Source organism: Sinocyclocheilus grahami, unplaced genomic scaffold (assembly GCF_001515645.1).
Source record: "Sinocyclocheilus grahami isolate Dianchi unplaced genomic scaffold, SAMN03320097.WGS_v1.1 scaffold87.1, whole genome shotgun sequence".
Taxonomy (NCBI): domain Eukaryota; kingdom Metazoa; phylum Chordata; class Actinopteri; order Cypriniformes; family Cyprinidae; genus Sinocyclocheilus; species Sinocyclocheilus grahami.
The window spans coordinates 885634-912880 of record NW_015505266.1 but is presented as its reverse complement, the minus strand read 5'-3'; the positions used below and the strand labels follow the sequence as shown (position 1 = coordinate 912880).

The 27247-nt window shown below is 38.0% G+C and overlaps 2 protein-coding genes across 5 annotated transcripts in view; both read right to left on the bottom strand.

Moving 5' to 3' along the window:
• Positions 1–7680, bottom strand: part of LOC107586940 (BCL-6 corepressor-like) — a 44531-nt gene extending 36851 nt beyond the window's left edge. For all 4 annotated transcript variants that reach the window (XM_016274503.1, XM_016274501.1, XM_016274502.1 and 1 more), the window contains exon 1: positions 6935–7680. The gene's annotated coding sequence lies outside the window, so the exon portion shown is untranslated. The remainder of the gene's footprint in view (positions 1–6934) is intronic.
• A 15015-nt stretch (positions 7681–22695) lies between these two features.
• On the bottom strand, positions 22696–23967 carry LOC107586935 (uncharacterized). The gene is made up of 5 exons (XM_016274499.1): positions 23910–23967; positions 23472–23801; positions 23164–23280; positions 22925–23019; positions 22696–22832 (listed from the first exon to the last, which is right to left on the bottom strand). Exons 1-5 carry the CDS (start codon positions 23935–23937, stop codon positions 22743–22745), a joined length of 660 nt encoding a protein of 219 aa, XP_016129985.1. The 5' UTR covers positions 23938–23967; the 3' UTR covers positions 22696–22742.
• Positions 23968–27247: the final 3280 nt, after the last annotated feature.

The following is a 27247-nucleotide window of genomic DNA, read 5'->3' as shown; positions in this document are numbered from 1 at the left end:
GGGGGAGGGGGGGGGGGGGTCATCATTACAGCGGAGAAAGCAGCAATCAAAAGCCCACCCCCTCCCCCCAAAATACTGCCGCCCGGCCCCACGGCTTGGCAAGACATTACAGCGGAGCTTTGTTGAGTAGGCGAGCAGCGCCTCTGTTATTGATGGCTCTACAGACCCCAGATTTCAATAACGCAGACCCAGAGCTTATCTAGAGACATGGCCACAGTCGCTGCTATTGAAGGAGTGAGACAGTTTGCCCTCTGTCATCAATCAAACCAACCTACACAAAGGAATCCCTTTGCCTTCCATGCTCAAACAGAGCAACGCAAAGAGGGGAGTGAGGGGTTCATCATTACAGTGGAGAAAGCAGCAATCAAAATCCACCCCCTCCCCTCCAAATACTGCAGCCCAGCCCCACGGCTTGGCAAGACATTACAGCGGAGCTTTGTTGAGTAGGCGAGCAGCGCCTCTGTTATTGATGGCTCTACAGACCCCAGATTTCAATAACGCAGACCCAGAGCTTATCTAGAGACATGGCCACAGTCACTGCTATTGAAGGAGTGAGACATTTTGCCCTCTGTCATCAATCAAACCAACCTACACACATACACACACAGATGTGCATGCATCACTTCCATAGCAACCTGTGCTGCACAACAGCTTTAATGCATAAGCAGAATGTATTAATACAATTACAATCTATCACTAAAAGCGGTTGCATTTATGCAAAACAGTAAAAGATGCATTGCTATTCAGGCTAAGCATATGCACTTGAGTAGCCCTCTTGCATTTACACGTGAAGTTGAATTATTGTTCTATAACTACACCAGCATTAAGCCGCCATTAAACTTAATAAACGTAAATTTTGCCCCTGCTCCCGGAGCGTGTGCCTCCCTTCCCCCATGCTCCTCTGATCGCAAAGCCTAATCCGACCCTGCCGTGGGGAGCGCAGCAGAAACCCACTCGCCTTGGCCATTCAGTCACGTTCTCTGCGCTCTCATTTTCCGTCCCCTCTGTGACCCGCTCTTTCATTGCGCCAGCGGGGGCGAGGACATTATGCATTTGAGGGGCGCTTCGGTAAGAGGGGTATTCACCCCCCACGGAGGAAAGAAACCTCCGCTCTCAAAGACATCAATCACAAGCCAAGCTTGCCGGGCGCTTTGTCTGCCATTTAATGCAGGTGAGCCAACACTGAATCGAGCTGCATGGGCTGTTTTAACTTTGTTTCTAATCACCTTGGCTTTCAAACTAAACAAAAGACTATACAAAGGTTAAACTTTGCTACGTATTTTACGTTCTTTAGCCCCGCCATTATTAAATGCTTGGAGCAGAAAAGGAATCGAGTGGCATTCGATTCTGTTAAGGGTTCTTGAACTTGCATCCTTCCACCGATGTAGATCGAACCCTGCGCACTTTAAAGGTGTTTATTGCGCTAATATTCAGCACCTCACTAATGAATTTACAGTGCGACACGTTATAGTACGATTCACGATCGAATGACTTTCCACAACCTGTTCTGCGAACGAATTACTTTGAGCCGGATCTTTTTAGTGAGTCAAATGCACTTGTGATTCAGTTGGACTGAATTAGTCTGATTCGGTTACAATTAGTCATGTTCCAACTTCCATTTGAAATGAACCAAGAAATGTTGTACATAAGGCTCTCTTTTTTTTCTCCACAAACGTTTAAAAAAATCCTAAAAGAACCTTTCATGAAGAGTTAAGGACGCAAAACAGGCACATTTCTTACGATTCCCGTACCCTATTTAATTCCAGACACCCTAACTAAGGCCGTTTTTAGCTCGTGCACAAGATAATACGCACCTCGTCCCCACTTTACTCATTAATATATATCTTGCTATCAGCCGTGTTAGGTGACACATTTTGTTCTGTTATTAAAAGAGGCCACGTGTTAATGATACTATTTAAACGTCTAATATGGATAGCTAAATGTGTGGATGAAGCCACAACGGATTTCATATATCTTCTATTGCTTCTAAAGCATTACCTCTCCAGGGTGATTTGCAGTGGAGGCTACTACATTGTGCATTGCCAACTAATTCTCACATTTCTAAATTTAACTTGAATGTTTCGCCATCTTGTATTTTCTGTTCATTACCAGAATCTGTTTTTCATGTTTTCACTGAGTGTTTTAGATTGGCTCCATTATTTGCATTGATAGAAGGTTTACTTGGGAACTTGGGTTTTGTTTTTAACAAGACACTTTTTATCTATGGATGTAAGTATTCAAGAGTGCACAGACAGCAGTGTACTGTTGCAAACTTCATAATCGGACAAGCCAAACTAGCCATTTGGAAGTCATGTAGACTGGCTGCTGAAGGACGAAATATAAATATTCTTCAGCTTTTTACTGCTTTGGTGGAATCCAAAATAAGAGTGGAACATGGATTCTTTCAATTGACAAATAACTTGCTTGAGTTGGAGTTCAAATGGTGTGCAAACGGAGCTTTACTGACACTTTGTGAGGATGGGGAAATAATGTTTAATTGGTGATATATGGTTGTCATTTTGATTAGGAGGTTTTTATATATATAAAAAAGATATATGCCTCCTGAACACATTGCAATGTGATATGTGTGGGGTATAATGTAGAGTTTGTTTTTAGATGTTTTAATAAAGTGTGTTAAAAGTCTTCAGGGTGTGTGGTTCTGTTTTAATTGAGAGCGGTGTCTACGTATGATGACTTTGCAGCTCATTTCGTGCTGTTAATCGTTTAACTAATATACCATTCTCCACCATAATAAGGAGAGACACCGACTAGTAGCTGTTTATTAAAGCACAAGCAGGTTACCTATGGTTTGCTATGAAAGAAAAAACATCCTTGTGGAAGTTGCGCTTCTCATTTTCGGTTCTAAGTAGAACCTAAAGTGACTGGCATTTTCAAACCACGTCTTTATAATCTATTATCTCCAATACAGTGTAAGGTCTTATATAGACAGGGGTGTGGGTTTCCTAATCAAGTCCAATCAGTATAATCAAACACAGCTGGACTCAAATGAAGGTGTAGAACCATCTCAAGGATGATCAGAAGAAATGGACAGCACCTGAGTTAAATATATGAGTGTCACAGCAAAGGGTCTGAATACTTAGGACCATGTGATATTTCAGTTTTTCTTTTTTAATAAATCTGCACAAATGTCAACAATTCTGTGTTTTTCTGTCAATATGGGGTGCTGTGTGTACATTAATGAGGAAAAAAAAAATAACTTAAATGATTTTAGCAAATGGCTGCAATATAACAAAGAGTGAAAAATTTAAGGGGGTCTGAATACTTTCCGTACCCACTGTATATATAAAAAAATCCCAGCTTTTAAGGTGTGAAAAAAAAAGCAGCACATCTCAAAGAAAAGAAAACAATGTATCCATGGGTAGGCGTCGCTCCGGGAGCGCGCAGCGATCTGTGCACGCCGGGGCTCCTGCTGCGGCACAAAAGCTTGGTGAAGCGAAGAGAAGAGCTCTCCCGTTTCAGCGCGCGCCGTCCCGCGGGACCGCTCGGACCGAGAAGAAACTTCAATCAAACCGTGACATCTCCAGCGGGAGCCAAACTCCGAAATCCGATCCGCGCGCATCTCTCCACCCTCACACGAACTAAAAACGCTGGCGAATAAAGCCAAACGGGCTGCCAAGACAAAAGCAAACTCTGGCAATACGATTTCGTAAAGAAATCAACTGGGGATGTCTGCTCGCGGGTGCTTTGGAGTTAAACACAAAATATTTAATATTTAGTCCAAATGTTTCGCAAATTGTTTTTTTGTGAGACGATGAATTGATTTGTTTTGACGGATGTGCAAAGGGTCTATTGACTGCTCCAGATTCATTCCTGAGACGCAAACTAAAATTCTAAACAATAGCAAAAGTTGTTATAAATACACAATATATATTATAAAGCGTCTAAAATAAACAGAAAATCAGCCTTTTGTCCCAAAAAACTTTACTTTTCCTTTTTATGTATTTTTTTTCTACCATAATAGGCCTACACTTCGGAGCCAGAGCACATTTCAAGCACATATCTAAACAGCTAAAATAGCCTATTGACCGCAATGGGCTGGCCTCTAACGTTCTATCATATGATATCGCCGTAACCTCTAATGCAGCCAAACTCTGTTATGTGGCTCATTTTGATTTCCGCACGATTCAAGGCTAACATCAATCACTTAAAATATTCTGTGAACTGTGGCACCGGTTTAACTCAGGCCATGACTTGTCGTCGGTCTAAATTCCACCAGTGGGTATATGTATAGAGCATTACAATACGGGACAGACATGTCACACATTCCCTCTTGCAAATCTGACGCTGACATCGGAATATAGGCTGGTCTGTCTCCAGCAGACAGGCTCCGTGGGTGAGGAGACCATGCAGGCGTGAGCTCACACTAAGCTGACGGGCTATAAATAAACAAACCCGGAGAGCTGGGGTTCTCAGCAGGGCGAGTCGGGGGAGTGGACGAAATAAACTTTGGAAAACAGCCGGTATTCATGCCAGTTCGTATACAGACACTGTAATCTTTAATTGCATCAACAAAAACAGAGATTAAGAACAAAATAAATGCATGCGTAGAAATATAGTTTGGACCATTTAAGAAAATTGTAAAAACTGAACCGCTATATGGAAGCTTCGATTAGGTTGTATTGAACAGATTGGAACAAATAATGAGCAGATTGTCGGCTTTTATATAACACTAAATCTGTCATTAGTTCCACTCTATAAAGTTTGCAATGTTTGATTTGCTACAAAGTAAAGTCTTATTCAGTTGAAAGCTTCAGTGTGTGTGTGTGTGTGTGTGTGTGTGTGTGTGTGTGTATACACTCACACGAATTAAGGTTCCAATTAGAAGCAAAAAGGGTTTCGTGATTTCATATTTTTCACATTTAAGGGCAACAAAGAACTTCTCACTGTCTAGTTCTTCAGAAGAATATCTAGGCCTACACGAAATAACCCCAAAAGTTATAGCCTACATTGATCTAAAAGAACCTATAAATATAATATCAAGCACTTTTTTAATCTACAAAGATCCAATGGGCCAACTCAAAAACTTCTACAGGCAAATGGGTCTCCTTGGGAATCCGTAACAAGAGCTGTTGTGGAACAACTTAAGAACACACGTTAAGAGTGCATGCAGCAATACCCGTCAGATTGAAATGCACTTTTAAAATTGACAGTGTGATTGAGTCAGGCTAAAACACTGGATGCCAAAAAAAATCTGCGGTAGCCGTTTAGGCAAGCCTAAGCAAATATGGATGGATCCAGGGCTTTCTTTCCACCAGGATTCATACGGATACGCTCTGACATGTTTGATTAATAGCGTCCACAGCGCTTTAATTATGCAGAATAGCAGGTCGCAAGCGTTTAGAAAGGAGACTCCTGTGAAAAATTAACCCACGGGTTTGACTACAAAAAGCAGGCCAGTAACTAGGGGCCTAAATTTGCCTCAGCATAACCAACAACAACGTTTCTTCACTTTAGCAAAACAATTGTATTTCTGTTTTGTCTAAACTCTTTACAAATGCTAATTTAACCGTTTTTTTTTTATCACGGGTGATTTAAATAACACCCATCAAGTCAACCTAGATAAACCTGGGATTAGGCGTCTTATTCAAGGCACAGTGATAATGGTTCCCTTGTGGGAATTAAACATACAAACTTTCGGATACCATCGCAGCTCTTTAACGGCTTGGATTCAAACCGAGGTTTTCCTACAAAGCAAGCATCAGGGTGCGACAACCCAGCATCGTCTGTTATTAGAAAATCGCACGACAGTCTGCGTGACATAGCGAGTGAAATATCTGAAGTGGAGGAAAATAGCGTCAATACGTCCAAACGGGCGCGCCTGTCGAGGACAAAGAGGTTTCTCAAACTTCAAAGCTCTATGATAGATTATATACAAAACTGTCCGTCTCGGTAGGAACCGGCCAAGACATTTCCCCCGTCCCGGACACAACCCGACAGCGAAAAACTTTGAGCGCAAAAAGGTCGCGACTCGCGAATTGTCTCGTCAACATTCGTGTCTATTAACAAAAGGAGGACTTACTATCTCGCTTCAATGTCTAGCACAGGCTCCACAAGGAACGTGTCATTCATTTTATATGAATTCATACGCTTCTTGTGTCCATAACGTTTCCTTTCAGTCCTCTCACAAAGCTCACTGAAAAAAGAAATGGAGGTGACCTCCAAAAGTGTATATATACTTGTTTGGAGGTCACATCCAATTCTTGTTTTCTAGGAGCTTTGTAAGGGACCGAAAGGGATCATTTATTGCAATTTTCATAAGGTTAGCAACCGTCATATTAAAGGGCGAGGCTGGAGAAATCAATAGCGTGCGCGGTGTTTATCCCGATCGAATATGAAAGTCCACGCGCCACCACGAGCTGCCGTCTCATTACTCAACACGAAAAAAAATAACACACGTGAATTTCACAGAAACCAACAGTTCCACAAATCTACGATTTGATTTCGCTATGAATAGGCTGTGATGCACAGTAAAAAGGTCAGCTACTAAAAAGGAAAGTCCCGTAACATGGGAAATGGTTCGTTAGCTCGTGAAGACAGTCCTCGGACTGACAGAGAAACTTGATTATATAAATTTATAAAATGGCAAGCAATGTCTGATATTCATATACAAACACAAACCACCAGCAAGAAATGTCAACAACATCGCCGCGAGCGCGACACCAGTCAGCCCAGAAGACCAAATGTTGACAACTTGTAACGTACCGAAATGTCATAAATGTCAAAACAGGAGTCTATATGCGAAGGTTCGTGGTTTAAAATAGTTCTAGGTATCAAAAACAAACCAAAGGTTTCGTGCCAAAGGTCCGCACGAAACTGATCGGGCGAATTTGCATAGACTGGACAATGTTAACGGAACAAACATAAGCAGATAAGACATGGAAAACACCAATAATAAAGCGTAAAACGTTCTTACCTGAATGTAGTGATGCTTGTTGTTCATCGAGTCGCACGGAAAGTATGGGCTTTCCTCTTTAAATGCAAGTTTTCACTCTTTTAGTTTTTAAGATATGCAAAGATTCCCGTTAAAACGAAGAGGATCAGATGCTCCTATTGAAAGCTACATTACTATGTAGCCTATATATAACTCAGGTCAATCTACTAACCCTAGTTTTCTCGTTGTTTTTAAAGGAAGTCCTTCAGAAGTTTAAAGTATCTCCGGACTTGCCGAATACGAATATCCACTCCTGGAAAAACTCGAATAGGAGCTCCATATACATCCATGCACAAGCAGTCCAACGTAATTCCTTTGATTCACAAGAGGAGGACGGCTTCGACACGAATCGCGTGAATGCACAGGTGGCGAAAAATCCCCGGGGCTCTGGTTGAACTGAACTCAAGTCTGCTAAATGACGCCTCGCAGCGCCATGTTGGGCTCAGGCGAGACAACGAGCGACCGAGAGCCACGCCGCGAGAACGGCAGCAGTGTGTTTGCTCGTGTGTGCACGGGCCGGTCCTCGCACGCACATTTACGGACCACTGGTCAACAAAACCGCCACACGAACTCCCCCCGCTCTCTCGCTTTAATCTAACGGACCGTTTTCCGTCTCTTTGTCCCGGTTCCGATACGCGATATCCCTGGCGCGCTGAGCGCTTTGCGCGACTGCTGCTTGTGTGTTCGTGTCTCTCCGTAAGCGCGTGCAGCGGGGAATGAAAGCTGAGCGCGAGACGTCTCTCTCTCTCTTTCGCTCTCTCTCTCTCTCTCTCTCGCTCTCTCTCTTACCCAGAAGGCCAGTCGGGGGAGCAACCGCAATTACCATAAACCCAGTAGCAGTGTGTTTGCTCGTGTGTGCACGGGCCGGTCCTCGCACGCACATTTACGGACCACTGGTCAACAAAACCGCCACACGAACTCCCCCCGCTCTCTCGCTTTAATCTAACGGACCGTTTTCCGTCTCTTTGTCCCGGTTCCGATACGCGATATCCCTGGCGCGCTGAGCGCTTTGCGCGACTGCTGCTTGTGTGTTCGTGTCTCTCCGTAAGCGCGTGCAGCAGGGAATGAAAGCTGAGCGCGAGACGTCTCTCTCTCTCTTTCGCTCTCTCTCTCTCTCTCTCGCTCTCTCTCTTACCCAGAAGGCCAGTCGGGGGAGCAACCGCAATTACCATAAACCCAGTAGGCTGCGCTCCCTCTGTACGACTCGATGCGCCCGTGTAGAATACAGCGAGAGGGGGGTGTTTCGCACAGCGTACGGGCTCCGTAAACAAAATTAATCGGCAGTGCCGCTGAGAGGCTTCTGGAAAACCACAAAACGGTATTTTTGGATTATATTATAAAGAGAGAAGGAGGTGGTAGGTGGATTTATAGGGTGTTTAAAACCTTATAGATGGCTTATATAGATATAAATGTGACTTTTTAAAGCAGAACAAACTTGTATTTTAAATTTTCAATATAAGATTGATCAAGCATTAAAATCCTATCCAACAGAACGCTTTAAAAAAAATTTGAGCACATGAAAACGTTCTCAAAATAAAATGGATGCAGTTCTTTACTTTTTTGTATAGCGGGTATAGCCTAATTGTGGTTAAAAGCTCATTAATTAGTTAACTGGAATGTGATCAGAAACGCACTTGCATAAAAAAGTTTAAAAAAAACATGCAAAAATAAAAAAGACCGACTTCGCTGGGGCCTAGAAATATGAAGCTGAAGCCAAAGTTTTATTTAAAATGACCCTGTTATGTAAACTTTTAGGCTAAAAGGACAAATGAATGGTGGTAATGTCATGGATAAACTTTCTTCAAATGTTTAATGAAAGTTTTCACAAGGAAACCTTCTTAGTGCAGCATTGTTTAAAGATGATGCAATTCTCAGGAGGTTTTAAGTGCTAAGAACATTTGTGTAAACTTGGGAACAAAGTTCATCTGAACGTTCAAAAACTATTCATCCTATTCATTGATTTGTCTAAAAATCAATGTTCCGAGTTCCCAGAACCTAAGTTTGAATGTTTGAAAAAATATTCTATTTTTAGAGCATTTAGAACGTTTTAGAACAATAATATGTTAGCTAGGATGCCGTATGTTTACATTTAAATAAGAACTCATTTAAGTAGAATATTCGTAAATATGACTGGTGTTTGTGGCCGCTCTGCGCGAGAGGCTGTTTTTGTCGCGCTTAGAAGAGGAGCAGGATAATCGCGCGAGCTGCGTGTGTAACAGGATTGCTCGGGGCTTTGACGGAGGATGTATTGGCCACCGCCTGACGGGCAAACCCTTCCCCCACACGCAAGCATCATCCCCGGGGGAGGCGACCTGGAGGGAACGCGCTTAAAGAGTCCTATATTCACAGGCGAACGATTGGTGTTTGAACGAAATTCGGGAATGGAGATATAGTGCAATGTAGAAGTCCAATATAAATTGTAAAAACAGACTTTAATTTATGTATAACATTATAACATAATTCAAAATGAACATATTCATCAATTCTGTATCTAGAGAGATGGCATTTAAAAGTTGTATGATTTTGTCTAATATTTTGGTCGCACAGCGTTGGTGTTTTTGTCAAATAAACGTAATAAAGGTCCAGTTATACTGTGGCATGTTTTGGATGGCCATTTAGAATTCTTACTTTAGAAAATCGAAATAAAATACGTTAATAAGTTGATCTGGGTCTCTCAAGTCATTTATCTATAGGCTAAATATTGTAGTATGAAATCCTGCCCAACTAGCATCCAACTAGAATCAACCAGTAGCAAATGAGACCCAAATTCAATCAAAACAGACACTAGCCTATTTCAAGACTATAAAATGTACAATTCCGAAGAGATAATAAAAGACAACGATAATGTTATCTACTGATAAGAAAGAGACTATGCGTCTCTGAGAGCAACGCTCAAATATGTGAGAATGTATGGGAGCATGAATGTATTGAGTTGATGTTTTCAGAGACTGGGTTGGACATACATATTTAAACAACGGGCACTCCGGAATCTCCAAAAATGAATCTCGAAATAAACCGGCCATTAGGCCTAATTTAACACGGCGAGGGCCTTACAGGATATTAGAATTCTTCAGCTGACACAAACGCTCCCCATTCATTAAAATCTAAATAAATAAGAGGCGAGTGTGGTGGGCTTTAATCTGATCTCTTCAAGGCCGCCCCTACCTTCCCCCATGCAGTCTTCATTTATACATGCATGGGGTCTCTCTCTCCCCCCGTCCCACCCTCTTCAGCCCTCCATTGTGTTCAGTGCCCGAGGCGCTGTGCTTCGCGTTTTCTCGCGGAATAAAGAGACAGAGGAAGGGGAAGAGACGAGTGAGTGGCCATCAGCGCCGGTGTTAATGTCCGCTCATCGAGACATTGTCACTTGCAGGCGTGATCTGTCATTCAAACCTTTCAGACCACGGGCCGAGTTACCGTCTGCACTTGTGAAAACGGTAGAATTGCTCCAGAAATACTTCAAACCTTTCAGACCACGGGCCGAGTTACCGTCTGCACTTGTGAAAATGGTAGAATTGCTCCAGAAATACTTCATATGTGCTTCTATCTATCTATCTATCTATCTATCTATCTATATATATATATCGTTCCGTCAGATTCATAGCTTTATTGACATGGTAAATAAATAAAATAAAATAGTAAAAATATAAAATAAAATATTTTAAAATAAAGATAAAAAGCTATACATTGCTTTAAGTTATTCAAAACACATTCAATAAATAAAAAAACATTTAAAAATACAAAATGCAAAAATGACTGGAAAAATAAACTCTTATTAATATCTTACACTTCTCTATAACTGTAATTAATCATTTACATGCTCAGATGGATGACACGGGACGCCAGGCAGACTTCTGAAGCGTTGCCCTATCAGGGTCATTGTGTCGGCAGCGTCACGTTGGGTGGGCCGATGGCTGGGTCAGTCTAATTGTCTGCTATTGAATTACCTAATGGAATGTGAAAATCAGAGGAGGCGTGTCACGGGGTGGTGCTCAGCGCGCTCCAGTCCCGCTGCTCAGGGCGAGAACGGACCTCAAACAAGAAGACACTGTGCGGGACAAAATCTCCTCCGCGGGCAAGAGACGGGAAACAGTGCTTTTGAAACGATCGTGTTAAATGGATTATGTTGTGGGTGTTTTTTTTTAATGTTTGTTATTGACTAAAAGACCAAAGCAAATGATGTGTGTAGCCTATGTGCGTTTTGAACGTATATTAGAAGAATAATTGCAGTGTAACAAGCTAAATTAAGGTCATAAATGAGTTATTGGAATATTATCAGAAATGCACTTGCATAAAAAATGTAGGGAAAAAAAGACAGACCCCGCCAAGAGGAGCAGCATAATCGCGCGAGCTGCGTGGGTAACGTAACAGGATTGCTCGGGGCTTTGACGGAGGATGTGTTGGCCACCGCCTAGCGGGTAAACCCTTCCCCCGCACGCAAGCATCATCCCCGGGGGAGGCGACCTGGAGGTCACGGCGCTGGGGAACGCTCTTAAAGAGCTCTGGAACGTGCTCAGAGTCCTATATTCACAGGCGAACGATTCGTGGGGAATAGAGTTCGTATAAGAAGTCTAGTATCAAATATAAGGGGATGCACGGGTCCTGTAAAAAAAAAAGACTTTAATATTATTTATGTTTAACATTAGAAAGTAGGCCTAAATGTTACCACCATTAAAATGGTCATATTCAGTTCTGTTTCTAAAGAGATCCAGAAATGTTTTCCAGTTTGATATCTAATCTTTTTAAGTTATATGATGTTGTCTGATATTTTGGTCAAAATGGTGTTTTTGTCAAATAAAAGCAAGTTTAGCCATTTTGAGTTATTACTTTAGAAAATCTAAATCAAGTATGTTAAACAAGTTCTCATTGATCTGGATCTCTCAAGCAAGTTAGCTCAAATATTGTTATTAAGTAATCCAACTAGTATTGACCAGTAGCAAGTATAAGACCCACATTCAATCAAAACAGACACTATTTGAAGACTATAAAATGTAGCCTACAATTCTGAAGAGATAATAAAAGACAACGATAATGTTATCTACTGATAAGAAAGAGACATTGCGTCTTTGAGAGCAGCGCTCAAATATGTGAGAATGTAATGTATTGAGTTGGTGATGTGTTCAGTCTGACATAGGCCTACATATTTAAACAACGGGTCCCCACAATCCCCTCAAATGAATCCTGAAATAAACAGGCCATTAGGCCTAATTTAACACAGCGAGGGCCTTATATGATATTAGAATTCTTCAGCTGACACAAACGCTCCCCATTCATTCAAATCTAAATAAATAAGAGGCGAGTTTGGTGGGCTTTTGTATTGTTGTTTAATCTGATCTCTTCAAGGCCGCCCCTACCTTCCCCCATGCAGCCTTCATTTATACATGCATGGGGTCTCTCTCTCCCCCCGTCCCACCCTCTTCAGCCCTCCATTGTGTTCAGTGCCCGAGGCGCTGTGCTTCGCGTTTTCTCGCGGAATAAAGAGACAGAGGAAGGGGAAGAGACGAGTGAGTGGCCATCAGCGCCGGTGTTAATGTCCGCTCATCGAGACATTGTCACTTGCAGGCGTGATCTGTCATTCAAACCTTTCAGACCACGGGCCGAGTTACCGTCTGCACTTGTGAAAACGGTAGAATTGCTCCAGAAATACTTCATATGTGCTTCTATCTATCTATCTATCTATCTATCTATCTATCTATCTATCTATCTATCTATCTATCTATCTATATATATATATCGTTCCGTCAGATTCATAGCTTTATTGACATGGTAAATAAATAAAATAAAATAGTAAAAATATAAAATAAAATATTTTAAAATAAAGATAAAAAGCTATACATTGCTTTAAGTTATTCAAAACACATTCAATAAATAAAAAAACATTTAAAAATACAAAATGCAAAAATGACTGGAAAAATAAACTCTTATTAATATCTTACACTTCTCTATAACTGTAATTAATCATTTACATGCTCAGATGGATGACACGGGACGCCAGGCAGACTTCTGAAGCGTTGCCCTATCAGGGTCATTGTGTCGGCAGCGTCACGTTGGGTGGGCCGATGGCTGGGTCAGTCTAATTGTCTGCTATTGAATTACCTAATGGAATGTGAAAATCAGAGGAGGCGTGTCACGGGGTGGTGCTCAGCGCGCTCCAGTCCCGCTGCTCAGGGCGAGAACGGACCTCAAACAAGAAGACACTGTGCGGGACAAAATCTCCTCCGCGGGCAAGAGACGGGAAACAGTGCTTTTGAAACGATCGTGTTAAATGGATTATGTTGTGGGTGTTTTTTTTTAATGTTTGTTATTGATTAAAAGACCAAAGCAAATGATGTGTGTAGCCTATGTGCGTTTTGAACGTATATTAGAAGAATAATTGCAGTGTAACAAGCTAAACTCTATCTTACAATAGCACTTTGCTAATTATTGTACTATTATACAAATTCTATGTTTATATGGTATATATTTACGCATGCAGCATTAATGACCTAAAAGACCAAAGCAAATGATGTGTGTAGCCTATGTGCGTTTTGAACGTATATTAGAAGAATAATTGCAGTGTAACAAGCTAAACTCTATCTTACAATAGCACTTTGCTAATTATTGTACTATTATACAAATTCTATGTTTATATGGTATATATTTACGCATGCAGCATTAATGACTTTAACTGAAAGAGCGTGCAGAAAATGTGTAGCCTACTCTGAAATAAAAAAAGTGTTGAAAATGTTACAAAGTGTGTCACAAGACCTAAAATATACCCTTTCTCAATGCCAATGTCAATGTTTTTGATGTAAATAAAAAAAATTGTGCATCAACACTATTGCCTATTTTTGAAAAGATACCATGATTTTATCATATGCAGCAGTACTATACTATATAGCAGTATTGTATATAATTTAATTACTAAACATATTCTCAACGTCTGATTCATCATCAATCTGATGATCAGCCTATACAACTCACCGAGATATGTATATTTTTATATAAATAACTATCATGCATGCAGCCTTTTTTCTTCTTTTTTTCAGCAATTATTTTCAATATATTACTGGTTGGCTTATTTTGAAATATCATGAGTCATATAAGGCTTCTCGGCCGAACATATGGCGCTGGTCTGCGTTAGAAGACACGTGAAAATAATCTCGCAGGCGCAGGGAAATAAATGATCGCTGGCTCGCGGAGATAAACGCGCTCGATACGAGCAGTTAGTGACGGAACAAGAGCTCCTCCAAGTGGATAACGATGATATTACAAGAAAATTAGCAAAGTTGGAGAGAACGATCAACGATATGAGGCTTGGAAATGCAAGATCATGTTCCTCAGATTGTATTTAAATTGCTAATAAAAACAAGAAATGTATGCATATAAATTCTGTGACCTACAAATTGCTAGTTTAACTTCAGTTGTGTTTTTTTATCCTGGCTTTTGAGTTGTAGCACTAGATGGAATCAAATCAAAGTGTAGCCTATATAGCTCTAATTATACAGAATTATTGTACACTTGTTGCTTTATGCTGTAAAATACAAACGGTTTTGCTGTTAAATATTGATAGTGAACGAGGAAGCCCTAGCAAGTCATGTGACAGTCTTGGTTCATTAAAAAAATCCTTCGTTGTTGATCAGTAATATGGTTATTATAGTATTATTATGATTTTTAAACTGGTCATTGTGTTCGGAAAGGGCTTTTCAGGTTTTTTTAGATGCCAAAATGTGATCATTTTCGTAGGAAAGGCACTTATATATTTTTATGCACGTAGAAATTCCCAATTTATACAGTAGAAGAAATCATATTGTAAATATGCGATATTATTTGGAAACTATTTAGTTTCTGTTACGTTACATTATTTCGCTTCCTTCCTCTCATCTCTCTCAGCCGTAATAATGAGGTGAAGACTCGTGGTGTTGAGATCTACTTTGTCCATAGATGTCAAATAACTAATTAAAAATGTATTTATCTGTCGGCACTGATAGCCTTGTGGGCAGCGTGTTGACATATAGCATCATTGTGCTACGGGTGCCCCAAGTTCGAATCCCATCTCGAGGATCCTGCACCCCTCTATCTATCTATCCATCTATCTATCTATCTATCTGTCTGTCTGTATCTATCTGCCTATCTATCATTTATTAGTGTTTACAGAATTCACACACTTTGTACAAACATGGACTTGTAAGTTTCTGAAGCAGTTTTTCGGTCATAGTAGGACATGGCTTCTGCCTTGCTGAAAATATCAACTTGTGAAAGTAGTTGTTACAGATAGAAATCATTGTTCAGTAGATGCATGTTGGTTTTTGTTTCCCACCCTAAACTAGGCGTTGATCTAAATATACCGGTTTTAATGTGTTTATGTGGTGGTCTGTGTTTTTCAGGCTGATCTTCTGTTCCTGTCTGAGGTTCAGGTGCTGTATGACATCTCAGCTCTGGTGAGTTTCTCTGTCTGCTCTGAGCCCATACACTTTATGACAGTTTGTCCCGTATAAATCAGCCGTGCGAGATTTTATAGGTTGATTTTGGTTTTCTAGTTTAAAATCCTTTTATTTTTAATCTGGCCTCAATGTTTGCATCTGCTTTTTAGTCTCATATAGTTCCTAAATATATTTAAAAAAAAATTCTTAATGTTTTTTAGTTTTTTTTATTGAAAAAAAAAAATCTGTGTAATCAGATTAAATTACTGTGGCAACTTTTTAAAACAAAGTGAATTGTCCTTTTTCACTGATAATTTACTCTATTGATTCTGTGTTATTGAAGTATTCGCAGTATAAAACTAACCTAAAAATGCAACAAAGTTTTCATGAATGCATATATGTAACATCCTAACGGACTTGTTTTCCTCAGTGTCTATGGTGGTTACGGCCCTGGTTGTGTATAGATGTTGTTAATTCCTATGAAACATTGTGTTATCATACAAAATGTACAAATGTAAGTGTAACCCAAATAAGAAAAAAACTCCATCCATCTCTTAAAACAAGTTTTAATGTCTTTATGAGTCACACGTGCATGCTACAACACTTTACTGAGGAAAACAATGTTCAGAAAGTTTAAAACACTTGCCTGATGTTTTTTCTGAAACCATATTGAACCCTAGACCTTTTAGTTTTTGACCTAATGCATGTAGACATTTCGCTGTTGTTGTTTTAATTCAGAAACAGGTAGTAGCACTTTTACCAATCTGTTCACATGAAGCATGGCAAAACTTCAGTCAGTGTTGCACAACATATCTCTAGACCATGTTTTTTTCTTGCCATCTTGTACTTTTTGTTCGACGTTGTATCATAATGAATGTTTTTGCACTTTGATTCAAGAACGTCCACTAGGGAAAAGTGGGTTTCTGACCTAGTTTGATGGTTTTTTATGTGTTTTGGGTACTTGTCAGCTGGTCAGATTTGGGAGACCAGCTAAACACCAGCTTGGCCAGTCTGGGGACCAAATCATCCTAAACCAGCATGGTTAACCACATAAAATAAAGTCAATACAATCAAACGTAAATAATATACTTCATATTAATGTTTGTTAACATGAATGAACATTAACCAGGATTGATAAGTATTGTCCATTGTAATTTAATGTTAATGCATTGAATCTTACTGTAAACTGTAACCACATTAATCATTCAAGATTGATCTGTTAACATGTCTGAGGTACTTGGTCAAACGGCTCAAAGTTAGTGATGAATATTTGTCTTTCAGACTTTGGTCTTTTAGACGAGATGATGTAGATTCTGATGTGAAAGTTCGCAGTATCAGCACTGGAGAATCTGTCAGTTTCTGGAAAACCCAATAAATGTCTTTTACATCAATCTGACAGTCTAAAGTCACGTTTTGCCCTAAATTCACCCGTTTATCAGTTAAACTCTCTGTGGTTTGACACACCAGTAGAACTGTGAAGATAAAACGCATATGGTAAAACACATAACTCTTTCAACCTTGAAAACTATTCAGTCATGTGAAGATCACACAGAAATTACACTGAGTAACTTACAGAAGAGTAAAAGTTGCGGCGTCCTCATTCTGTGATTGTTTTACTCACATGCAGTAAGATGGTTAACTTAACTACGAATCTGTGAGGAAGTGCTACACAGATGCGCAGAAAAAAATTAGAAGGAAACCAGCAGACACCCATGAAAAGAGGATGTAGACGTTGAACTTGCTCTGACCTGACTGTTTACTGTTATTAAAGCATTTAAGAAGGTCAAAGAGATGAAGTGTTTGTTTTGGTTAAGTAAATTCAGCTGCCAAAAGGTTTTATTTTCAATTAATTAAATTGCTATATTGGCACCTAAACTAAATTGAATTTTGAAGATGATTTTTTTTTAAACAAAACTTCTGGCCAAACTTGTAAGCTAGTATGTATGGGTGTTTTCTGACAGCACCAGCATGTGGTTTTGCTGACCTAGTTTCACGTTAGCAAGTGTGGGTTTTAGACATGTGTTCTGTACAAGTATGCCATAGTCTTTTTAGCCACCATTGCTATTTTATACGGCCTCTGGAACATGGATACTGAAAACAACCTAAATAGTAGAGAACATTCTGGCAATGTTCTTTTACAGTTATGGACAAGCATTCTTTCAGTAATAGAATGTTCATTCAAAGTTGTCTCAGTGGGAGGTTCATCTAAGGTTTTCTTTATATACAGGTGCATCTCAATAAATTAGAATGTCGTGGAAAAGTTCATTTATTTCAGTAATTCAACTCAAATTGTGAAACTCGTGTATTAAATAAATTCAATGCACACTGACTGAAGTAGTTTAAGTCTTTGGTTCTTTTAATTGTGATGATTTTGGCTCACATTTAACAAAAATATATATATATATATATATATATATATATATATATATATATATATATATATATATATATATATATATATATATATATATATTAGCCTACTTGTTTCAGGAAGTTCAGGGAACATTAAAAAAATTTAATTTCCAAAATGTTTGCAAAGTCATAAAATGAATTAATCCTTTAACATTTTTATAACCAAGAAAAAAAAACATTTTTAAATCAATGAATATTTGGAATGTTCAGAGAAAATTAAGAAATAAAGTTTTCATAACATTAGCAAAACATTGTCAGCTGTGATGCAAGATTGATTTTTCAGAATCCTATTCTTCTTGGACCTGTGAATCTTTTGACTGTATGAATCATACAAAATGCTGGTAAGTATGTAATTACAAATATAAATTAATGAATATTTCTTGTGTTAAGTTTGTCCTTCTGGACTGACAGGATGATCAAAGATTCGAAGTAATCGATTGACATCACCTCAAATTTGGCTACATTTATTTTCTAAAACCCATATCTTTACCAGATTTGACCAAAGACATAATACAAATTTATATATTGACACAAAAATGGACACAAAACAATAGCATATAAAATTATTTTATACACACTTACCAGTGATGTAAAGTCTGGTGCCATCGCTGAGCTGTAGAGTGCTGCCTGTTTTTACAATATAATATATTCCTAGTTCATCAACAGTTACATTACTAATAAATAAATGACACCAAGTTAGTGATGAATATTTGTCTTTTAATCTATCATCAAATAAAAAAGATGCTGTAGAATATGCCATTAAAGTTCACAGTATCAGCACCGGAGAATCTTTCAGTTTCTGGAAAACCCAATAAATGTGTTCTACACCAATCTGACAGTATAAAGTCACGTTTGCCCCTATATTCACCAGTTTATTGGTTATACACTCTCTAGTTTGACACACCAGTAGAACTGTGAAGAAACACACAGATCATTCAGATTATTCACATTGACATGACAAAATGATTAAAATCTGAAAAATCTTTAAAATCAGAAAAACCGAGTAATTTAGCAAAGACTAAAAGCTGCTCCGTCCTCATTCTGTGGTTTTTTTCAATGATATGCCGTAAGAGAGTTAAGACTAATCTGAGCAGAAATCAGAATAGAAAAATAGGAAACCAGCAAAAACACTTTATAGTGATAAAGTGAAAAATATGTGAAGATGAAGAAATCAGAGGCCCATGCGCTGATGTTTTTCACAATGTGTGACTTTGTACACAAACTTGAACCAGACCAGAGTTCAAGCCAAATAACCCACAGCTGTGAGAAAACAGACGGTAGCAAGACAATGAAGACTTTAAATAGAAATAACCAAAAGACTCACTACAGCACAGAGCATTACATAAGTTTTATATGTCAAATAGAGTATGCCTATTTATTGACATTGAAATATGTTAATAAACCCTTATAACATAAACTTACAATTTAATTATTAACACATAAACAAAAAAATAAAAAAAATAAAAAAATAAGCATTTACATATATCATACTTAAGGTAAACAAGCATCCGGTCCAGTCAATAAAGACACAGGAAACATAAAGATTATTCACGTCATCTCACATTAAATTTTTATAACACCAAGCTTTACAATATTTGAACTAATGCATACAATCAGGTTAGCATGACTTACATTTTAAAATATATTCTCATATAAAACAGTTAATGTAAATGATAGTAGTTCATAATATTTATTTTTCCTGTTTTTTTACTTTGACGATTTTGCGATTTTACATCATTATGTGTATAAAAGCCCAGAGTCAAAGAATGAAGCCACTCAAAATAAACATATAAGGATTCCGCTCACGCTAGGCCGCTGTGTTTTTCGTTGTGAAAGCGAAACTACTTTGTTTGGTCTTCCAAAAGATGACACAACTACAAATCAGTGGTTAAGTTGTATTTACAACACTGTTCCAGAACAGTTCAACCCAAATATCCAGACGTTTACTGATCCTGGGAGAGTAACGTTAGACTAAAATGCCGGCAGTTCTGACTCACAGTCTGTAAGTACGTTTTCATTTAAAGGATTTGCCACTGATGATTCAAATGCGAGTTTTGGGCAGTGTAGAGTAGTGCTTGTTGTTTGTCATTTCTCCGATCACAAATGCAGACAGGGTTTTATGTTTACGCGGTGCGATGCAACGCAACGCGTAAAAAGACAGTATAAGTCATTATAATCAGTAATTATGATAATTAACCAGCAGACCTGTGAAGAAACACACAGATCATTCAGATTATTCTGTACAATTTAACATTGTGAACAAATTCCCTTTTAGGCGAGACACTGTAGGTGAATAGGGTAAACATATTAACTAATAGTTATCACCTTACTTTCCCAGTTGATTGATTACATTGATAATAGCAAACATTTTTTGTATTACAAGTGTTCTAAAATGTTATGTTTAAATATGCAAATGAGGCAGTATTTATTTAAATATGTGCTAATTTGCATACATTTCTAGTACAAAAATCTGAACACTGGATGAAGTCAGTTTCAAAATTCTTGTTTAATTTTTTTGACATATTAGAGTCAAATGTTTTTACAGAGGGAAGTTTGGGTATCTCTTTTTGTCACTTCATAATTCATAAAAATCTTTGAACAGAAAACTATATGTTTTCACAATTTGGGGGGGAATAAAATGTTGTGTACAATCAAGCAAATTATATATGAACAAATCCCTCTGTAAAAACCTTCAGGATATAGACAGGAATAAAAAAAATTAAAGTTTGGTGTGTGTAAGTGCTACTGAAGTGGAGATGGAGAAAAAAACCATTTTGAGAAAACGGCCTTTAAAAATATGTATTGTAATTGAAATCTATTGACACAAATAGATAAAGTGCTAACAAATAAGCACTTAACAGTGTCTTTTGCATGTTTTCTTTCCACTAGTCTTTATCAACACTTTATGAAAAGCCAAAAAGCCCAAAAGCACAAAATCTCAAAATTGACAGGTGCATGAAAAATTGTGTTTTTGCCTGCAGTATCTCCCCTTAAAACTATTCAATCCTGACAAAACCAATAAAATCATTAAAACTGAGTAATTTACCGAAGACTAAAAACTGCACCGTTCTCATTCTGTGGTTGTTTAAAGGGGTATATGATGCCATTTCAAGTTTTCCTTTCTCGTTGGAGTGTTACAAGCTCTTGGTGCATAAAGAAGATCTGTAAAGTTGCAAAGACTAAAGTCTCAAATCCAAAGAGATATTCTTTATAAAAGTTAAGAGTCAACCACGCCTACCTAAAACAGCTTGTTCTAACACGCCCCCACATGTCTACGTCACGATGTGGAAATATTAGCATAATGCCACCAAAATGTGCACGCAAAGAAAGAAGGCGTGGTTTCAGGAACAGCTGTCGTGTTGATAAAGCCATGTCAGGGAGACGCTGTGTGATTCAGTGCGAAAGCAAAAGCAATGCGGTGCAATAGACGGATGCCACATCCGGATCAAGCCACCAGCAAGTGATGCCCCATGCTATTGTAATAGGAAGCTGTTCCACGCTGTTCAGCTGCAGGCCATCACCGACCACAAGGGGAAGTTCCTCCATATCTTTGTTGGATATCCCGGGTCTGAAAAGCACAATATCAAGACAGTCAATTACATTCATTAGGTTACTGTATTACTATGACATGGAAAAACATTAGCAATTCGCCTACTATATAGTATGGAAGTATGCGATTTCGGACGCAGCATATGTGTTTGAGAGAGGCGAGGCATAAAGGACCTACAATAATGTACAGTATTTGAAAAATTATGTGTTTTTTGAACATTAAAGCATGTCAACATATTCTGTTATACCAAATACACAAAATAATGATCTTTAAAATAGCATCATATGACCCCTTTAAAGGATATACAGTAAATAGTTCAAATGAAGCAAAATTGCTTCTGCAGAATAAAAGAGGAATGCAGCAAACACACTTAATAGTGATGAAATCGATTAGATATGAAGACGAAGATACCAAAGGCCCATGCGCTGGTATTTTCCACAATGTGTGACTTTGTACGCAATATGAACCAGACCAGAGTTGAAGCCAACTAACCCACAACTGTGAAAAAAAAAAAACAGACTCAGAGCGGACGACTGCAGCAAAGACTACAGCACTCGGCATTACACAAGCCAAGTTTTATTCATCAAATATGCAACACAGCTTATTGATTGGCAGTGAAATACATTCATAAATAATTTACACAGTTCATAAACATTCAATCTGCATATTAACACCACACACTAACATTTTCTTAGCTATCCAAATGGGGACATTGCATAGACTTTTATTGTTTTTATATACAGAACAGAAAACCTTCCATATCTTTTGCAGTTGTTAAAATACTTAATTTATCCTACTTTGTTTTTAAACCATTTTTACAAATGATGATTTAAGGAGGTTTTGGGAGGCTTAATCAGATTCTTGGTGAAAAATTCTCCCCAAAATAGGTGGTATAGTTGTCCACAATTTAGAACAAACAAATGAGCATTTATCCACCTTATTATACCATAGCATAAGAGCGGGCACAGCCATTTGTGACTTGAATGTGCCAGGCTTCCAGTTATTTAACCTATGCAAAGCAAGTGTGCCTCACACATCTTGAAAAGTGAAGCCAAAACATTTCCATCGCCATCTGATGGCTGACTGCAGTACAGGTCATAAACCCCGCCTTCTAAAGGAATGGCATGTGAGCCAAACTAATCAATCAAAATGACACTTCAATTGAATTTTTCCCAAAGATGGTTTTCACAGCCAGTCCAACCAATCAGAACACAGGAAACATTATATGTCACCTCACATTACTTGAATATATTGCTACTGAAAAGTAAAGAGAAGTAATGCTGAAAAAATATTGATAATATTTCATTACATGTTCAGGTAATACACATCAGTCAATCTTAACCAACAATCAAGCTAACAACATTTTTTCTGTGATTATTTATCAAAATATACTTCTATTAAACTGTATGAGACAATTTACTCTTGATTATATTTGTCTAGGTTTTGTCATTGGCTTTTGAAAAGGAACAAAAGTGTTGTTGGTCGGGTGAAACAGACGAAACTCCACTTCAGAAAACTGCCAAACAAAAGATAAATGAGCTTCTAATGTCCATGTAGAAAGATTATATTCAATAAACACACACTGAATTCTGAATAAGAGCGTCGTACCTCTTCACCATTTGTGCTGTAAAGCTGCTCCAGTTCTTCATCTTGACATTGTTGGTGTCTTTTTTTACACGCTTGGAGTTTGATCTGAAATAGGCCTTAAACAGCACCAACATTTCTGATTAAATATGATAAAATTCATGTAGCAAAAAGTATCAAGTAATACAAAAAACATTTAAAGGACATCTTTTATATTATTATTATTATTATTTTATATGATATGTCGAGTCCTGAATTCTCACCTATTACTGCAGAAAACATCACAATGTTCAATATAACATATAACACAATCAGAGCCTGCTGTGTTTTCGGATGTTGTGACTGATTGTTCAGTTCTGTCTGATTCTGATCTTGAGCTGCTTAAGAACAAAACATACAAGAGTTTTGTGTTCGTAAATTCCAAATATGCATCAATATTACATAGACCTCTGATAGAAATAAAGGACAAATACAAATTTAACACACTGTGCAATGTGCATGTGGTAACTGCTTTTAGATCATTCAACAACAGATCGAACTGATTTATCAAGATAATGTTATATACACTCACCAATGATGTCAAGTCTAATACCATCGCTGAGCTGTAGAAATGAGCCTGTTTTTACACAATAATATATTCCTAATTCATTGATAGTTACGTTACTAATAAATAAACGGCTCAAAGTTAGTGATGAATATTTGTTTTTCAGACTTTGGTTTTTTAGACGAGATATTGTAGATTCTGAAGAGAAAGTTCGCAGTATCAGCACTGGAGAATCTGTCCCTTTCTGGAAAACCCAATAAATGTCTTTTACATCAATCTGACAGTCTAAAGTCACGTTTTGCCCTAAATTCACCCGTTTATCAGTTAAACTCTCTGTGGTTTGACACACCAGCAGACCTACACAAAAACACACAGATCATTCAGATTATTTCTATTTCCACAGCAATTCAACACATGACGGCCATAATAAAAACAGAACAAAATCTTGCATGAACTTAAACTTACAGAAGAGTAAAAGCTGCACCGTCCTCATTCTGTGTTGTTTAATTCATATGCAGTAAGGTGGTTAACTTTACTATGAATGTGAGCGGAAGTGCTGCAGAATTTAAGAAGAAAAAGGAAACCACTCCCACAAAGAAGATGTGGCTGAACTTGAACTGACCGGACAACTTACTGTCATTAAAGCATTTAAGGGGTGTAGGGGAATTACAGTTAAACCCCATAGAGAGAACTGAAGACAGAATTTTCCACTCTTCCAAGGACTTTAGAAAATGAGTAAGAGAAGCCATCCTCAAACTAACTTAGAATACAGAAACACTAGTACTTATAGTCATATATGGATGACCGGTTGACGTCATTTCTACAAGTTGTGATACGCTAACAGTACAGATAATTCTAGCAACTTCAAAACATTTTATCAAGATAATGTTATATACACTCACCAATGATGTAAAGTCTAATACCATCGCTGAGCTGTAGAAATGAGCCTGTTTTTACACAATAATATATTCCTAATTCATTGATAGTTACGTTACTAATAAATAAACGGCTCAAAGTTAGTGATGAATATTTGTCTTTCAGACTTTGGTCTTTTAGACGAGATGATGCAGATTCTGATGTGAAAGTTCGCAGTATCGGCACTGGAGAATCTGTCCCTTTCTGGAAAACCCAATAAATGTCTTTTACATCAATCTGACAGTCTAAAATCACGTTTTGCCCTAAATTCACCCATTTATCAGTTAAACTCTCTGTGGTTTGACACACCAGCAGACCTACACAAAAACACACAGATCATTCAGATTATTTCTATTTCCACAGCAATTCAACACATGACGGCCATAATAAAAACAGAACAAAATCTTGCAAATCTTGCATCTTAAACTTACTGAAGAGTAAAAGCTGCACCGTCCTCATTCTGTGTTGTTTAATTCATATGCAGTAAGATGGTTAACTTTACTATGAATGTGAGCAGAAGTGCTGCAGAGCTTAAGAAATAAAAGGAAACCACTCCCTTGAAAAGAAGATGTGGCTGAACTTGAACTGACAGGACAACTTACTGTCATTAAAGCATTTAAGGGGTGTAGGGGAATTACAGTTAAACCCCATAGAGATAACTGAAGACACAATTTTCCACTCTTCCAATAACTTTAGAAAATGAGTAAGAGAAGCCATCCTCAAACTAACTTAGAATACACAAACACTAGTACTTATAGTCATATATGGATGGCCATTTTGATGTCATTTCTACAGGTTGTGATACGCTAACAGTACAGATAATTCTAGCAACTTCAAAACTATTCAGTCATTTTTAATTAAAACAGGCAAAAGCAAGTCATGTTTTAAAGTCCTTGAAAAAATTTTTTTATCAAGCAATTCTGATCATTTGAAGCAAACAGCGATAAATCAACACAATCTCTCAGTATGAAGCTGTTTCATATACAGAGTTTGGCTGAACTTGTAGATATTCAGGATCTGTCAGTGCCGCTGGTCTGAATGGATGTTATTCCTCTGTCACGCTCACCGAACTTCACATCAGACTTCTAAACAATGATTAAAATTAATAATATAAATGTTTTATACAAATTCATTTAGAAATTAAATAGTTTACATATGAATGTTAATAAAAATAATTTTTTTAATAATAATAGAAAAATGATGATGATGATATCCTAATAATAATCAGATGTATTACCAGTGATGTATCAGTGATGATCTTCAGACATTTCTTTTAGAGAAGCACAGGTAAAGTAACATATTTAATGTGTTGCCTGAACTGGGCATTCATTTTTGCCATTAAGATTGCAAAACAATTTTGCATAAATAATAATAATATTTGTATTGATGTATTGCAGTTTCTCCCTTACCAGTGGTGTGCAGTCTGATACCATCACTGATCTGTAGAGCAAAGCCTGGTTTTATACAGTAATAAATTCCTAAATCATCAACACTGACATTATTGATTACTAAGTGGCTTCTGTCTCCTTCTGAATATTTCTCACGGAATTTTTCATTGTAATATTCAGGCTTTTCTGATCCAAAAGTTCGCAGTATCATCTCCGGACGAGCTGGTAGATTCATTACAAACCAAATAACACCTTTTAATCTGTACTCACAGGCTAAAGTCACACTCTGTCCTAAAACCACCTGCTGATCAGTTAAAGCTTCTGTGGACTGACTCCACACAAACAGACCTGAAGAAACAGAAAACAGATCATTGAGATCATCTGATCATGACAGAATCACACTCAATCCCACAGAAATAAACTTACAGAGCAGTGAAAGCAGCAGCGTCTTCATTCTGGGAGCTTGTTGAACGTGTGTTCAGGTTGAGCTTGTGTTCAGGTTGAAGTTTATAGTGTCTCTTAGAGGAAGTGCTACTGCTGAGCTGCAGAAAATATAAAATTAAACAAATGACTCACTGAAATGAAGCAAGTTCAACCTGATCCTTTTACTGTAAGTAATGCCTCATTTTCAAAAAAAATCTGGATCAAATATACATCTTACCTTCCATTCAATATCAGTTCATAATTGCTATTTTAATTAAAAAAAATAGAATACAGAACAAAATACGGAGAAACAGGTGTACAAGATGCATAATTTTCTGCAGCTTCATCAAATTTTTGTTAAAGATGCTAAAAATAACTTTCTGGTAGCGATTGCTACTTGTAATGGGGCTGACAAGACGTGAGACGTGCGGATCCATGTGCAAGCTTTTATTAAAGCAAAAGAGGTCAGAAACACAGGCAGGGTCGAACAATGGCAAACAGGTATATGGCGGGCAAGACACAAGAATAATCCTAGGGCTAGCGTAGGTCAACGATCGGCGAACAGAATCAAAAGGGCGAGACTAGAGGGGATAAATCCAGGAAAACAGACAAGGCAAGGCAAGGCAAGACTAGACTAGACTAGACTAGGCTGGGCTGGGCTGGGCAACTAACGAGGGCTCTGTAAAGTAGCTATCACTGCTTGCGATAAGCGCATACAATACTCGGCAGAGAATGGTTGTTTGAGTGAGTGTTAAATAGTGAGTGAGTAATATGAAACAGCTGTGTCCAATCAGTGCAATGAATGATGGGATATGTACTCCGGGATGATATGCAACAGTTTGTGTAGTGCGAGAGTCAATGTAATGGAAAGGGTGACCTCTGATGGTAAGCAGACGGAAGTTCATGGACCGGACTCATGACACTACTCATTCCAGACATGAGGGACAAAACTATAATAAAAAAATTAAAACAATCATCTGTAGGCTGCAGAAATCCGTGTATCATTAGATCATTCGTTTTTTGATTTAATATTGAAAGTAGAAAAATGAGAAAACTGATCCTTTTTCGTTTTTTTTT

Excerpts from the sequence above, each read along its gene's own strand:
- LOC107586935 (XM_016274499.1), bottom strand. The coding sequence starts at position 23,937 with ATGAGGACGGTGCAGCTTTTACTCTTCT. Across the intron at positions 23,802-23,909 it reads GGTGCAGCTTTTACTCTTCT|GTCTGCTGGTGTGTCAAACC; the intron begins GTAAGTTTAAGT and ends GTTTTTGTGTAG. Across the intron at positions 23,281-23,471 it reads TATTAGACTTGACATCATTG|CAGCTCAAGATCAGAATCAG; the intron begins GTGAGTGTATAT and ends TTTGTTCTTAAG.